Raw genomic sequence first — 17,230 nt, forward strand, 5'->3', positions numbered from 1 at the left:
TCATGAAACTGGGAAACTGCTACAGAAAGAGATGGTTGTCTATAGGGCTGTATCCATGCACATAACCAACCAACACTTGCCTATTAATGGCAAGAAATATTGGTTTTACTTGTTTTTATAGGCAGAAAGAGTTCACAAAGAATGGTAGAAGACTTCCCTAGCAGGTTTAGCTCAGTTGGTTAGAACGTGGTGCTGCTAATGCCAAGGTCGTGGGTTCAATCCTTATACAGGGCTATGCTGAGGGTTGGACTAGATGACCTCCAGAGGGCCCTTCCAACCTTACGATTCTATGATTCCTGTYGGATCTAGCAGAAAGAAGAAGGAACATATGCAGAATTGCAACAGATGCCCTGTGGCCATAGACATTCAGGCAGAGTGTGCCCGGGCAGTCCGCAGTGGATRAAAGACAAGTTTTGGTGGGGATCCAGAAGTGGTGCTCAGATGAGTTCTAGTCTTTGCTTTCCACAGACTCTTTTGGAATTTTTCTGCCTTTACCTAGTCTAACTTGTTCTTTAATTTGCCATCTTTTAAATGAGGGCAAGAGAAAGCGCTAACCCATCTGTATCTATGAAGTGTGCGGATCTGGGGAAGGAACCCATACAAACTGCTAGACTGGCAGAGAGGGCACAAGTTGAAATACTCAGTAGAGATCTCTCTGACTTCAAGGGAAAGGCAACTTCTGCTGTATGGACTTTTCARTCTGTTGGCTCAGGCTTTTTGGCACATGACTTTTCTCAAGCTAGGGCAGATCCTTCTGAAAYGTTCAATTTCACATCTCCTCCTATGGCAATTTTCCTAGTCARTTGGGTAGGATCAGTCAGAATAGCCATACCTGCTGCTCTGTTCCACTATGGCATTGCAAAGCAAACCAGAAAAACTGGCTAAACTGGCAAGGAAAAGCATTCCATGGACCAGGGAGCCCTCCAGCAGGGCAGAGGCAGCAAAGGACACAATTTCCACTGCTAGCACCTGGTCTAGATTACGGCTGTGCCTGCACCCTGTGCTGTGAAACATGGGCTTGTAGAGGTATAGTTCAGATGATGAAGACTGCTCTTGGATGGTGGCCTATGCATTGATGGATCTGGCCTTGCATAGCCCCTAACTCATCACAGGAAGCCCCAAGGGTTGTGATGCCTGCTTTGGGGCTCAGGTGCTGCTCCACTGCTGCTGTRCTGACTGACCTGTGCTGATCTCTGCCATGGCTGCAGAATATTTTTTTTTGCTGTGATAACCCACTTTTATTTGCTTTTATAGCTTTCTAGAGCTCCTGAATGGTTTTTACAGTGTGTGTGTGTGTRTATATATTTTCGACCTAAAGAAGCATCTTTCACTCATCTATGTGTGTTTAGGGTATGAGGAGACCTCTTACAGCTGCAGCAACATTCATTAGTCTTGTCACACCAAGAAAATATATCTGAGTATGTAGGATAATCTGCTAGACCATTTCTCATCTATTATCTGTTTGCACAGGTGAACTACCTATAAACACTGTGAGAAAGAGTATGAAAGCAAGAGTGATTTTAAAGTGAGTAATATGAGACAGCATTTGCAACAGAAACCTTCACAGCATCAGCTCTGAGAAAGCATGGTCAGAGTTGAAGGAGCAAAGTTTGATGGAAGGTAGGGTGCAGACAGGGCCACCGAAGTCCAATGAAGAGCACAGAGAGGGGAGGCAGGCCTGAAAGAGTCATACTAGTGAATGTGGCTGTATTGAGTGCATGRACTGATTTGCTGTTCAAGAATCATTTTGTAGTGGGTGTGAGTTGTTAATTCAGCTGGAAACCACCTTTCAAGAATTCCCAAGACCTGCTAGAGCTCTCAGCACCCTGCAATTCTGTATTTCAGACTTTGCTGGGAGCATGCAGAGCTCCTGTTGGTGCTGGTGACATGCTCTTGGGCTTGTTCCTGCAAGTTGCCACAGCGTGCTACTCCCCTTCGACTGAGAGGCTCCTACAAGGATGAGTGTTGACCCATCCCATACATATAACCTCAAAAAGATTTGCTTTTGTTCAGTGACCACTGAAAGTGGGCTTGTCTATTGTGGGAGACTGCCTGAAGTTAGAAAGTGTATTATCTGACGTGCCTTAACTAGCATAATAGAAAATGCTGCTTTGCCCAGCTGTCCTTGCTGCTGCCAAAGGCAAAGTAATATTGAATATTGTAATAGTGTTGATCTAATCATGCCAATGAATATATTTTCTAAGATGAACTTTTTCACTGTAGACATAATCTAGAATTCTAGACAAGAAAGAAGCACTTAACTTATTCATCGCTAGTTGGTTTCTGCCCATCATAATTGCAATTACCAGCCCTTCTATGGAGAATTTGTTAGAAAGGATACCATTAACCTACTTGTCTGAACAACTTTGTTCAGTGAGAACAGCAGGGGAACTTGGAGAGAAACTTGCTTCTCCCTGAATTTCTCTTCCAACAGCAGGACCAGTGGAAGGTGGACATTAAGCAGGTGGTGAAGGATACCCTGMATATAAAGTGGGTATTTGAGAAGCATGTGCTTGGCCTTCCATTTCTTTTTTTCTTTTTCTTTTTTTTAACTGGCCTGGGTTTGTGCAATACACACCTCTGAGGGAGCTGGTCAATCCTCTGTCTATTCTGTGTCAGAAAACTGGGTCTGGAGACATTTTGCCAGACTCTTTCCCTGAACTGACAGCAGATGTGCAATGGCCTGTGCACACAGTTATGACTGTAGCTGTATAAGTTATCAGTCAGTCATCCCAGCTCATGGCTGAAAACCTACTGTAAGGGAAGCCGGAGATAGCCAACCATAACCTTCCATCTAATTTTATACAGGAATTAAACAATTTGCAGTGGTTAATAACCATGGCATAGATGAGACTGGAACCTTGTCCGTAGAGCTTGGTAACAGTTGTTCAATCTTAATTTTCTCCTGTACATCAAAACTAGCATTTGGCTTCCTAGTGCAACCACTTCTTAGAGTCAAGAGGAAAAGTGTGGCTGATGAGAAGTGTGGATACACGGATGATTTAATAAGGCTTTTCCAGCACCAGGAGCTGTTTCGGTATAGTCCTCATGTGATCGCAAAAGGCTTTTCACAAGATGATCTGGACTTTGAGGGAGAAATGTCCTCACTCAGCTCCTGGCAGTCACCAGGGGAGTTTCTGGAGCTGAAGATGATGAAACAGTGAGTGAAGCAGTCTGACGAGATCTGAGGTACCGGCATCACTTATGCATGGATGTACTAATTGGTAAGAGACTGGAGGCATATTTAAATAAAAACATACTGCACAATTATGGGAGATTAAATCAAGTCAGATTAATTGAAACTGCAGGAGCAAAGTGAAGAAGCACACAACTGCAGTTTGGACAGGTTTTACAGAAACTCTATCCACCAGGCCTGCCTGCATTGCACACTGGAATGAGCATCCAACCAGCAGCARCTCTTGGGTAACCAGCTGTTGTGAAGGCAGCTCCTACAAATGACCCCTTTTGCTTAACACTGASGCCAATCACATAATGCTGCAAAGGGCTCTGTAAGTATTTGTTTGTGTGGTGTTCGTTTTGCATTGGCTTTACAGATACAGTACTGCAGGGGTATGGAGGTCCAAGCTGCCCCTTTTGGTCATTGGCAGGCCCATATTTGTGTGTTGCTCRATACAAACAGATCTCAGTTTTGGTAGGAACTGTGATACTTAAATAAAGTAAACCAGACTGAAAACAAGAGACTTAAGAAAGCCTTTCTGCCCATGTCTACTCAAACAAGGACAGTTGTTTGCCTTTGGATGGGAAAAACATGTAGAAACTGCAATTTCAAAATGAATCTCTGAACAGGAGTAAGGAAGAACACTGGATCATCCGAGAAAAGAAAACTTTGTAGCAACAAATCCAGCATGACTAGCCATAAAATATTAAAGTATTACTCATTTGCTTTCATATGGCTGAAAATCAAGGGAAAAGCACAGGAATGACTGAAATGTCAGCTCACATAGAGGRTTTTTAATAGCCCTTCACCACCTCAAATTTAGAAGGTTGTTCTCATCTAAGGTATGCCAGAGTCAGAATGAAAGAAAGGCAGAAAGTAGTCAAGACTGAACCTAGATTTCAGCTAGATTTGCAAAACCTACAGATACTTTCAGGACCAAAAATAGTAATTTTTTCTTTTCTTTCTTTCTTTCTTTCTTTTTTTTTTTTTTTTTTTTTTTTTTTTTTTTTTTAAAGAGATCTACGTGATCTAAAAAGTAAGTGAAAAGCAGGGTTGGCAACTGTATTTTTGCTTTCTGAAACCTCAGATGCTGGAGTCATGACATTAAATGGTGTTCAGACTTAGGAGTTGCAAAGAATAGCTGTAAAAGGTCCTTAGAACCTTGAAACCTCCAGATTCAACAATGGGAAGACAAATAAAAAGAGCTCCAGCTGAGACTGAAAAGTGAAAAGAACCAAAAGTCCTGGTTCCTTGGGCTGGAATTGTCAATGTGGGGATGTAGTAATACAGAAAACTGTGATAAGCCCCATAGCCTGGATTTGTCTGATGCAGCAGTGTCGTCTTCCATGTCAACCAGACCAGGGCCCTTCCTCTTCCCTACAAGTCCAGTCTTTGGTGCCTGGTATGGATGGCCACCAGGGAGCTTAGGAGAAACTCTAGGTGGTCAGAAACAAATTCCTTCCATGTATTTCAAAGTGAAGCACAGATTAGAAATCCCTTTCCCTATTCTCTTCTGCAGCATGGGTTCAAACGTGAAGAATGTGGTTCCCTTAGTGTTACACAGCCGCTCTGTCACCCTTTGCCCAGTAGTGACCCATTTTTATTCCAGTACCTAGGTAAATTACCATCAGTGCTTTTTGAAGCAAATTATAGAGAGAGAATGGCAGGCATTTCACCTTAACTGACTCATTCAATCTCCTTTTCTTTTGTAAGCAGGTTTCCTAAAGTACAGGAGCATTAGTTTGGTACTCTTCATCCTGCAGAGGGAATAATTTATGAGGAGCGTGTTTTCCCTCCCGTTGAATACTTTTTCTTAGCATGTCAAGTGTGTATATTGCTGTTGGCAAAAAGCACCAAGACCTGTAGAAAGAGAAATTTCTGAAGAATGTGTGGGGTGTTTGGGTGGAGCACAGACGAGCAGATGTTCCCACAGAACAACAGAGTTTTTATGGTGAATGAGCACAGGTAAAGCCCTGGCTCCGGGGCAAATGGATGTGTTAGGAGTACTCCAGAGTAAGAGTCACTGATGCAGCAGCAGGAAAAATAACTCCTGGAATGTGTCTGAATCCTTGAAAGGCTGTTTATGGGGGTTTCCTGCTGTGGGAGCCCCTTGGGAAGGTGGTGCGTGGGATTACTGGGATAATCTGTGACCAGTTCATAGCCTCCCTCAAACAACAGTTCTTGGCTTTCTGAGGCAAATACTGGAAAATGTGCACTTCAATGTCATGCAGAAGAACGCCTGGAAAAAGAAAAGGAGAGAACTTTCAGATTTGTGCRTCTGAAGGTTAGACAGCTAAATCCGCATGTTAGTTTACACATAAATAAGATGATGATTTCCAATAGTAAAATACCCTTTTTGGCTTTAGAATCATATGCTTTAAGGGAGTGTTAGAAAATATGAAACTTTCCTGTCTTCTTACCCAGAAGGGCTAAGGCTGACGACTCCAGAAGATAATTCTTCACTACATACCAGTCGTTTCATGCCCTGACTCCTAGGTTTATCGTTGCAATGTGATTTGCATATATGACCAGATAGTTAACAGTACTAATGCTTTAATTTGCATTATATTGGAAGCCTAAGCTCTCAGTCCTTCTGAAAATGTCCCTCTTTCGTTCAATATCTGTGAATGGTAATAGCTAGCTGTAGAAATTCAGCTCTCAAGATTGTCAGCCTTGGCGCCATCCTAAAGAATATGCAGAGACGTGAAAAGCCCTTCTTGTGCCCCTGCTTGTCATTTGACCCTATCTACCTCTGCATACCTGGGAGATGTCCTGCCAACTCATCCAGTTCCTCTAACTTGCATTGCTTTTGCTTGACTAGATTTGTGAAAGTCTTTCTTGCTTTAGCACCTCAGAGCTTTGCAATACGAAAAAGGACAGAGATTTATAATTTACTTSTTTGCAGCTGAAATATGTACTGTCCGTGCATTAGATCTCCCACTCAAAATCCTTTTTGTCCATGCCTGAAATTCAAGGTACCTAAAACAAGTGGAATGGGTTACGCTCCTTGAGTGCTCCAGAGAGCTTGTTGATATCTGATTTCCATYGCTTCAGTTGTATCTTGCTCATGCTTGAATTCTGCACAGAAATCTGACAAACGTATAGCCAGACTAAATTGAGATATTTTGCCTTATCTGATATTTAATGCGAACCATTGGCTCCTTTGGGGCTGGAATTAAGTGTTAGGTTTCAGTCACTGTAATTAGTGGTTGTTTGAACTGATAGCTAAATCCATTTTCTGAGTCAAATGAATCACTCAGACACTGAGGAAAGAAAAATAAACAAAGGTCAGATCAGCATTTGATTTGATCATTTGGAATTAAATGCAAAATATACTGGGGAATTTGAAAGTCATATATATGAACTTGGAAGAGCTGTCCTTTTGTAGCCACAGATTCTYATTTCTCTAAGGGGGAAAAACAGCTCTCATCATAAATGACGGGATTGAGCTTGCCTTGGCTCTCTTGCATAGTCAAATATTGAAAGATGACATGAGCTTTGTAAGGAAGTATCTGCTTTTAGCTTACAGCAACCTCTTCAGATGCTCCTGTCCCTGTGAGCAGGGGCAATTGGCTTGAAATGTGTCAGCTGAGAAGACCATCCTGGATGCAGAGACAGAAATCTGCTAATGATGGAGTGAATAATGAGAAATCAGGTACTACAGTGCAGGACCTAAGTTCCTGAGGAGATGTTGGATGGAAAGGGGGGAGGCGGTGGTCCCGTGATGCACTCTGTACAGGGTTCAGTGGCAATGGTTGCTCCACCACAGCTTTGCAGCATGCTTGGGTCTGTTACTTCTCTTCTCCTGATGCGTGTCTGTCAAGGGGGCAGGAGTCCATTTCAGTGGTGACAGATTTCAGCTCTTATCTCGAAACTGGTATCAAGACTGAAACACTCATCAGCAAGTCAAATGATTATCCTCTTACTTTAGCATACCTCTTTGCTGCTGGGGGTGTGAAGTGACCTCCCAGATCCCATGTCAAGGCACAGCTCCCACAGATTGGGAGATTGAGGCCAGAGCCTTCCTTGCTGGGACTGTAAGGATGGTGATGTCTCCAATTAAAATCTTTTTCTTTTTTCTTTGGAAACACAGTCAAAGGTTGTCTTGTCACTGAACAACCTTGGCTGGCGTATTTCACAGGTTTTTCCTTGCCTCAGGAAGACTGCCTGTTGCATTGCTTCATAAGGATGTGCAAAAGCACTACTACTGAACCTTAAATACTGGGAGGCAACATTACAGTGGAGCACTCAACCCTAACGCTGCATTTCTTGACTGCTTCATTTCTCAACTTCAGTGTTGCATAAACAAGTGTTTTTCTGCCCTGTGCTACATGCTCACACATGCACAGAGGCCCTATTTCTCTGGTCCCTCCTACACAAGCAAATCTCCAGCGGCTTTTCTGGAGATTTCACCTAATAACTAAAATGATGGTCTTTATATGTGTTTTTAGGACTGACTTGAATGATAAAGATTGGTGTCTCCCTTCTGGAGAGCTTCCTACTCTCCTTGGGTTCAGACCGCCCTTAAGTTCTTCCCTGTTCGTAGTATCTACATGGCATAGCAAACTAGCCAAAATGAATACAAATTAGTATCACCTACATGAGAACTGTGGTGCATTCAGAAAAATTAACTAGCTTTTGGTCAGCCAACCAAAACTCTTTTGGATTTTGTATCCTCAAAACCACTCCCTTTTCCAATAATTTCTTGCCCTTCCTCTACCTTGTAAAAACTTCTTGAATTCTATATTTAAGTACAGGGCTGATGGAAAAGTCAAGAGTATATCCGTGCCAACATAGCATTGTAATGTTGTAATGAATACAGCACTTACCTTTCTGTTTTCTGGCTATCCAATGACAGCTTTGCTTTTGCAATCCTAATTCCTGAAAATGTCGTTAAAATTGCTCTCTGAGGGTGAAAGCTGATAGTATAGCATGGCATGAAATGGACTTGGTATCTGAAGGTTGCTACTGCCTCAGATTTCTGAACCTCCTCTTTGTTTTTTAAAAAGAGAAACTGTCCTCCTCACAAATAAATAGTAATTCAGAATAAAATGAAATGTGATGTAAGTGTGCATGTATCCCCTATACTCTGARAACCTTACAGTGAAAAATCTCATCTCAAACTAAATGAGGGGGCACAAGAAGAAGTGGAAGAGCTGTGTCTGAAATGTTTCAGCCCATCTGGAACCTCCCACGGTTTAAGGGGGAATTCTATTTAATGGCAGTAAAACTGGCAGAAAATATTAAAAGCATTAATGTTATCAGTGTATAGATATAACTTTAAAATTACATATTTATTAACTTGCAGCAAACTTTACTGTTGCAGAGGGAAGGCAAGTGAATGTCTACCCTGGATGGCTCCAAGAGTGCAAATGTCTTTGCTCAGCCAGTACAAGGGGAGCCAAGAGCTCCTCTTCATGTACCTCCCCTGCAGCCAAGGAGCTCCATCCCAGGCTGGATCTCAGTGTTCRTTTAACGTTTGCCTCACATTGTGTGTCGTATTTATCTGTGTATTTCATCTAGCAGTCGGGATGCTGCTCAGGTGCCAAGCGTGACGGCTTCAGACCTCGCCAGATAAAATTCTCTGGTCATTAGGGGTATATTGCACAGGCTGTCTTTTTCTCTCCTGCAGTATCTGGAAGGTGGTGGTAATGCTTTCAAAGGCACTATTTAACTTCATGGAGTTTTGATCTTTTGTCCTGTTGGGGTAAGAATATTTCCACTGGAAAGTTTGAAGGACTGCTTGGCAGGAGATTTTTTACTAGTTAGGTGTTTGTACACCCCAGGCTGAGGTGATGAGGGTTGTTCTGAGTGGAACAGCTTTTTTATAAGGGAGACCGTGCAGGATCTCATTAAACTGGTCCAGCTCTGTATTTTCCCGGTGTTTCCCAGCAGTTTGACCATAAATGGCTATGGGAGACATCTGCATAAGTTTTTCATGTGTAAGCCATAAACCTACAACAGAAGCATTAGGTAAGAATGTCTATACCAAAAAGGAGGTTTCCACAAACGCGTTTTATGTTGACCAGATCAATCAGTCCAAAAGTTCACCTCCTYTATCTCTTTTGTAAAGTAGAGCTGGTGGCTTGGTTGCTTTTTGAGGTAGAGTAAGCACCAGATATCTGGATTACTTGTATAACAGGAGCACCGAGATACCATTCAAACACTGCCGTAACTTCAAACTTTTCATGTACAGGTTATAAAAGAATGTTGCTTTCCGGCAGCTGCACATCACCAGCATGTGGACTCATAGGTATCTAGAAAGGTAGAATCATAGAATCAGTAAGGTTGGAAGGGACCTCTGGAGATCGCCTAGTCCAACCTCCCTGCTCAGCAGGGTCACCTACAGTATGTCACAGGGTTGCATCCAGGCGGGCCTTGAACATCTCCAGAGAAGGAGACTCCCCAACCTCTCCGGGCAACCTGTTCCAGTGCTCTGTCACTCTCACAGTGAAGAAATTCCCCCTCACGTTCAGGCGGAACTTCCTGAGCTTTAGTTTCTGCCCATTGCCTCTAGTCCTGTCACATAGGACAACTGAAGAGAGTTTGGCCCCATCCCCTTGACACCCTCCCTTCAGGTACTTGTACACATTGATCAGATCCCCCCTCAGGCTTCTCTTCCCCAGGCTGAAGAGGCCCAGCTCTCACAGCCGTTCCTCATAGGGCAGGTGCTCCAGCCCTCTGATCATCTTTGTAGCCCCACGCTGGACTCTCTCCAGTAGCTCCAAGGTATTGCATCTTTGCATGGAAGCCATCTGGTAGGTTGATCCTTTCCCTCTCTTTGTGAAGAAGGGTTGGCTTTTGCCATCTGCATGCCCTTTATGATCACAGAAGCTCCAGTCTCTGCTTCTCCTTCAGTTTCTGTGTCACCCTCATCAGCAAAATGCCTGAGGGCCTTTCTGCTAACACACTCAGTAGTGCTTAGTCAGTGGCATTTCCTAAGAGTTTGAGGTTCATGGTCACGTAGGTAATGCTCTGCAGTAGTTCCCTTAGCAGGATRAGGTTGGATGCAGTGGAGACTGGATTACTGTCTGCTAAGGCAAGACCATCTCCTCACTGGCCKCAAGTGGTAGAAGACATCCCTAGGCTGTCTTAGGCAAAAAGCTAAGACTGGGAGAGAACGAAAAGTCCTCCAAAATGACTTGCCAAACTGAATTAGTTGTAYGCATTCAGCAGCTGATCCTGTCCAGCTGCTCGGCCATGGCAGTGACACACAATGAAGGTGTGGTGAGCATCAGACWCATCATGCTGGTATTTGAGTGTGTGTTTTCCATGTAGAAGATGTATGTATGTGTTGCACTGCGATGACTGATTGTTTTTGGCCCCTGTAAGTAAGGTGTGTAATGGAAAGGTGTGACCTCCTCCAAGACTACTCATTGAATTTGTTCCTCCAGAATGACCTCAAACACTGCAACCTGCAAGTCTTCCATCTCCTTCAGGAAAAAAACAGCTGAAGGAGCTAAAAGTTGAAGGGAGGCACAAGAGGAGGCAAATGGATTTCTCCCTCCTGCATCTATCAATAACAGGAGATTATTAAAGCAGGTTTACTTCCAAGGCCTACTTGAAACCAAGTTCTGCAAAGACTAGATAATTTTTTGCTTTTRGAGAAAACTGTGGTTGGTCTTTGACTCCCTCCTCTATATTACTGGCTTGAGAGTGGAAAAATCAATATTGACTGGTTGGTTAAAAGCAATAAATGGTGGTTTTGCCCTGCTGAGCAATCCAGATGAGTGTCTGATGGAGGGTCAGAACAAAGAATCCTTTCCTGAACAAGTTATTGGCTATATTGGGCAAAAGTATACTGGTGTGATGCCCAGAAAGGGCAAAGAATGACTTCTCTTGGGTTGGGATCAGAGTCGTCTGGTACAACCAGACTCCTGGGAACGTGTCAAGTTACTGACCAGATTCTGGCAGGCTGGGATGCTTTTCCATGTGTATGTGAACAGTTCTTCACAGAGCTTAGAGATYAGGTCTGTGCAGGCTGTACAGGATTTTGCAAAGCTACTCTCCAAACTGGGTAGTTCTTTGGGGCAACTTCAGCTTCCATCTCATAGGAAGATGGTTGAGTTTTTTTGCCCAATACTGCAAGTCTAGCAGAGTTTGGGGGCACTCACTCTGCTTTATATCGCCTTCATCGTTCTTGATTTTCTGCCGTCAGCACTGCAGTTTCTGCTCCTCTTCTATGGAGATGCTTTGTCAGTATGATTCAAAAGGTAACAAGCCTTAGCACTCCTGCTCACAGCCTCTAAAGCTCTTTAATTCATTTTCTGAAGACTGAAAATCTCTGATTACCCTAACATCCACATCATTGATTTTTGTCTAGGGTAGAAGGCATTCAAATGTAGTGCTCAGTGGGGATGGGTTTTATGTAACACCGTGCTACCACCTTCCTCACCTGGCTCCATTTAGCATGCCCCAAGGCCTGGGGAGAGGAGATGAGGCAGCCGCAGSGATGAGTGTGTGTCGTGTTTAGCTAAATGTCTGTGATGACGGCTAGATAGGGTGTGCTATCAATGGAGATGCCATATGYTGATTATCCACGGTGCATCTTGGTCTATTCAGCACTGGTTTAGCTTTTGTTGCCTGATTTACTGCCCTGTACCTTAATGTTCCTGGGCAGTGTATCCCAGAGCCATAAAGATGTGTAGGTCAGCACCTCCCTGCAGGCTGTGGAGGAGCCAAGCCCCCCTCACCTCGGAGGTTTCTTCCAGCTCTTTGCATTGCTGCAGCAGATGGTGATAAGCCCAGCAGAAAGCAGAGGTGGTTGCGGCTCTGGCAGCCAGACGGTTCTCCATCTGTGAAGTAATGACACTTTGGTTCTTCTGCCTTGTGCTGGGGAGGRGCACTGAGGAAGAGGCATAAACCCCATCATTTTGTTTTCAGTCACACCTTAGTTATTGCCTAAGCCATGAGCCAAATAGTAGTGTGTCATCTAATGGGCAGAAGACTRCTGTGGAGACTGACAAAATAACCATGATTTTTTTGCCTGCTTTGTCTATGTCAGAGCCCTGGAGGAGCAGAGAAAAGGCAAGGAAGACCCATCCTAAAAATACCATTCACTGCCCTCCATCTGCTCCTCTCTCCCCATGGCAGCAGCAACAGCAAACCGTGCTCTCCTAGGACTTTGACTCTTTTCTCTCCTCTCTCTTCCCAGGTCAAGTCCTTCATTTTTGGGAGGCAAAACCCACTTTTGTCTGCATTGCTAAGTTATCTCGAGCAAGCAGTCATTGGTGGGTGATGCAAGCAGACATGCTCTGGCCTTTAGTAAAATCATTCCTGGGTCAGTGCCACCTATGCATTTTGTWAGAGGTCTTTCTCCTTTCATGCTTGCTCTTCTCAACCCCTGCTTCTGCATGCTGCTAGCCAAAAAGCACCTGAGATAGGATCAGTGGCTGTGGCCTGRTCTGCGGTGGGTGCCAGTCTGGAGAGCTGCTCACTCATGGTGGGTGCATGGGTGCAGCCGTACCTGCAGGGCTCAGGGCTAATTGCATTGCTCTGTGCTGGGACACCTACTTCTCTCCTGGGCTTAGATAATAATCATGTTGGAGCAGGGTACAACTTTTGTTCTGCTTAAAGGATTGTCTACATCTGAGATGCTGCATGTGAATAACAACTTTGTGATGATGAAATGAATAAACTAAATCAGAAGGGTAAGTAAGTTGAACCATGATCAGAAAGAGTGGCTGAGAACACATAGTCAGATGAGGGTGCAGACCAGTGCGACAAGGCCCTTGTCTGAAACTGTRTCTTGGTGAGTCTGCAGTCCAGGACCGCTGTCCCATGAGATCTCTTTTCTAGGCTGTTTTCCTAAGCAGTTTGCCAGCAGGTCTAGAAAGCGCTTCAGCTCCTGACATCTCTAGGCATGTCCTTGTATCCTCCTATTGCTAATACCTCTGTGGTGAGTGCATCCAYCACTGACCTGCCCTTTTCCTTTTCATGTCAATGCAACCCATGTCTCCATCTGCCCTTTTGGTGGGTTGTGCTAATGTGCTCAGAGGAGGACACCAGCAGAAGACACGTCCTCCAGGAATTTTGAAGGGCAATAGGAAACTTTGCTTTTTTTTTAAGTTCTCTTTGCCTCCATCTGTTACTGACACCTGCAGGACTTGGGACTTTCCTGTTCGCCGAACTCTCCCTGGCTTACCACGGTGCAGGGACCAACACATACAACATTGCCACRTTAGTAATTTGAATGTTGCCACGAATGTTGCGAGTTACCTACACAGGAAAAAAAGAATTTTTTTAATGAAAAAAATGCCTCTTTCTTGTGGAAGAGGCACAYCATTTGGGTGGGGAGCTGCAGACATGGAAGGGGTGGGCAAGCAGCGCTGGATGTGGTGGGATGCGTGCTGTGACTCATCCCACCCGAGCATCACAAGAAGGGTGAAGAGAAGAAGGGTGACATCGACGCCGTCCGAGAGGAAAAGACAGAGCTGTGCCTCGCCGTGGTTTTCCTATCTGCGCCCGTATGCGCTCAGAGGACCCTTTTTCTACCCGTTTGCAGGCTTTTTGCACACTGCAGCCAGCCGCAGGGAGGGCTGTTGGTCCCTCCTCGTCCCCCCCTCTGGGCTGCCCTCGCTGATGGGGCCGTGCAGGATCAGGCCCCTCGTCCCCCGAGCCGGGGCTGGCGCCTGCTCTGYGCCTGGCTGGGCGCAGGCGCCTCCCCTCCCCGGCTGCTGCCGGCATCACTGTCACGACCGCACCGTCCTCTGCTCCTCCGGGGGCGGGCTGGGAGCCACCCCAGAAATCGGTGCTGGTGACCGCTGAGCGCCAGAAAAGGGGCTCGCGCCGCCACCCTGCATGGTGCCTACCCGTCCACTTTGGTGCSTATTAATATACCGAATAATAAAGAAATAACGTCGCCCTGCTCATCCAAAATCACGCAGAGCGTAAAAGCAGCGCCAGCCAGGGCGCACCCAGCAGCCTTGTCAAACACATCCCTCTCGCGCGGTTTTGGCCGCTACAGAGCCTGGAAAATACAAGAGTTGTGTTTTCAAAGGACCCTCACGACTGGGAAGAAAACCCCCAAATTCAACAACTTGTTTATTTTTATTTTTTTTTTGATAAAAGTAAGTTTGCCATGTTAACAAAAGCAGAATAGTTTTATTTAGTGTTCATCTCACACCTTCGACAGCTGCAGCTGTCAGGCACAGAAATACAGTATTAAAATAAACCGAACAGAGTTGCTCGTTGAAAAAAATCACGCTATGCAAACCTGTGGATTGTATCAACAGTATAAAATGTAACAAAATTGGAATTTTTAATTTTTTAAGCTTTTAAAGATAATAGTCCAGGCTATAAAACTATATAAGCATTGAATAAGAAATGTTAAGTCAACAAGTCTACAACAGATACATCTTGTAAAAACTCAATAAATTATATATATATTTATAATATCTAGTAACATTTGAAATCATGCACAGTTTTGTACATTTTCTTTTTCAGTACAGGAAACGCAATGCTTCGAGTACCTGGAATGTACACAATTAGCAGACATTTGTAAGAAAATACCCCAAATTCTTTTTTTATTCCAAAAAACAAAACAAAAAAACTATAGAAATCTACCTTCTCAAACTTCCACTGAAGTAACCTCAAACTATAAATTATTTATTTTAGGMTAAGGATTTTGTGGCTCTAAGAAGAAAAAAAAAAAAACTTAAAATGAGATGCTGTCATCCTGTTATTCTGAAACATTGATATGTAATATGCACCAGAGAAGAATGGAAAGCAAGAATTCAGGATGCAATTATCCTCGCCTCTTTGTGGTGGTAGAAAAAGTCTCCTGGACAAAAACAAAACAAAACATCCAAACCTCCCCCCTCGTCAGCTTGAGCCATCCTAAAATTCCCCTGTTCACTCGTGGGAGCTGAAGCAGCTCTAGCTGCCACAGAGGAACGAAACAGCGCAGCGCSTTCAACCCAGCCGACGGGGATTTTTTCAACGTGCTGAACGCCAAAGAAACACGCAGTCGTTGCATCTCCCCTGCAAACAGTGTCACTCCTCTGTTTTGCCCACATGGTATTTCGCAAACCCAAAATACAACGGTACCGGCAAGGGGGAGGAAAGAAGAAAAAAAAAAAAAGAAAAATCAACGCGCGTCATCCAAAGTCAACATCTAGCCTTGCTGCGTACTCGCTCTTAGGTCGACCACAAAGAATACCTTCATTCGAAAATAGAAAAATAAACACCCACGCCCCCTTACTGCACAGTGGTTAAACTGATGGAAGAATTCTTGGCCCTGTTTTTTCTGAAATACGTAAAAGTCATCTCTCTGCTGCTGTTTGTTTGGTTTTAACCACTGGTGTGATGTATTGAAAAATAAACTTACCTTTGCTCACTGCAATCCAGGATAAACTAATATTTTCTTTAATGAATACATATATATATATATATATTTATAACATTAAATGTAATTTGTTAAAGGACTGTACATCTATACATTCTTTCAATATTTCCCATAAGCACAAAAGAAAAACTTGATTAATATATTTTTTCTCCATTTTTAATAAGTTAAAAAAAAAAACTTAAGCTTGGTGAAATTTAAAGTTTACAGTAATGCTACGCTATTTAAACCAATGAACAGATATGTTAACGTCTATAAATAACTTTACAAATATACACGTTAAGGTACAATTTTTAAAACAAAACTGTGAAGATATAAAACAAACAAAMAAAAATCTCTTCTCTCGCCCAGATCAGTATATCCTAGATTGCAATGCTCACATCCCGAGACTCTCTCCCAGTACGGCTTCACGTTGCATTAGTATTATACATTCTTTTTTTTTTAATATATTTATTTATATATATACAGGCTATATTTATAGATATATACACAAATTCTCTGGAATAAACCTTTTTGATATAAGTTAAAGGCTCTTGCCTACAGGTACCCGTAACTTCTCTCTCCAAGCCACCGCGCGGAGACGGAGCCGCGGCGCCTGCGCGGGAGGGAGGGCAGAGGAGCTGGTCCCCGGGCGAGACACGTCCCGCGGGGACGGCGGCTCCCCGTCCTCCTCCTCCTCCTCCTCCTCCTCCTCCTCGGGGGCCGCGCGGACCCGCCGGCGCCCCGCGCGCCCCTGCCCGCGCTGCAAGCGCGGGTCGTCGCCCCGTGGGGCCGAAGCGCTGCCGTTCGCTCTTTAAGATGACTTCACCATCTTTCTTTTTTTTTAAAAAAAATTATTTGCCTCTTAGTCATTTATTTTTTCTTCTCTTCCAAAAAAAAAGAAAAAAAAAAGAAAAAAAAAAGATATTCCCTCTAAGCAGCTGGGTAGTAGATCATGAAGCTATAAAAACAACAACAAAAATATAGATTTTTTTTTATAAATATATGAATCCCTGCAGGCAACGTGGCTTTTCAGCTCCACCAAAAAGGTTCATGTACAGATTGCATAAGCAAAGAATTTCTACATTCTTTACACGTTTTTCTTTTTTTTTAAGGAAGATTTTTTCTCTTCTTTGTATTGCAGGCACAGAACGGCTACTCTGGCACTCGATAATACAATACCGGAGGTGGAGAGGTCAGCACCTCCCCAAATTTAACATTCTGTTTAGAAAAAAAAAAATTATATACGATATATAATCTTGGCAAGAGATTAGTTCCTTCAGGCCAGACAGTGCTTCTTGACTTTTTATACAGCAAATGGGAAAAAAAATTACCCTGAACAGCTCAACAACAAAAATCTTCTCGAATTACCAAACAGTTTCACTGAAAGATCCTTCACTACGGTTCGTCCTCGGCCTCCTCCGCGCCCGCGCCCTCGCGTGTCTGCTGTCTGTCCGTGGCAGGCTGTCACGTCCTGACGACGCCGTTGCACTGCTGGTGCTTGGGGAGACACGGCTCATCCGGCAGAAGGTCATGTGCAAAAACGGAGTCATCTCCCGAGGAGCAGGTACTGTGGGTGTCCTGGCAAGCTGGTGAGTATTGCTCGAAGGGCACCGACAGGTCCAGGTACTCCTGCGAGGGGACAGACCCAGGASATGTTAGCCCAGGGATGCGGTGCAAAACCTCAGAGGAGCATCCATCCCTCCCTGCGCCCCACGCCGGCGGCAAAG

At 44.1% G+C, this 17,230-nt stretch overlaps 1 protein-coding gene across 4 annotated transcripts in view; it reads right to left on the reverse strand.

The window, feature by feature from the left end:
* Positions 1-14,260: 14,260 nt before the first annotated feature.
* Positions 14,261-17,230, reverse strand: part of FGFR3 (fibroblast growth factor receptor 3) — a 58,102-nt gene continuing 55,132 nt past the window's right edge. For all 4 annotated transcript variants that reach the window (XM_085309672.1, XM_085309671.1, XM_085309670.1 and 1 more), the window contains one exon: positions 14,261-17,132. In XM_085309672.1, coding sequence (XP_085165798.1) covers positions 16,968-17,132 — 165 coding nt within the window. In that variant the 3' untranslated portion in view covers positions 14,261-16,967. The remainder of the gene's footprint in view (positions 17,133-17,230) is intronic.

The sequence above is a fragment of the Rhea americana genome, unplaced genomic scaffold (assembly GCF_003343005.1).
Source record: "Rhea americana isolate MKP2758 unplaced genomic scaffold, rheAme1 scaffold_30, whole genome shotgun sequence".
Classification (NCBI taxonomy): domain Eukaryota; kingdom Metazoa; phylum Chordata; class Aves; order Rheiformes; family Rheidae; genus Rhea; species Rhea americana.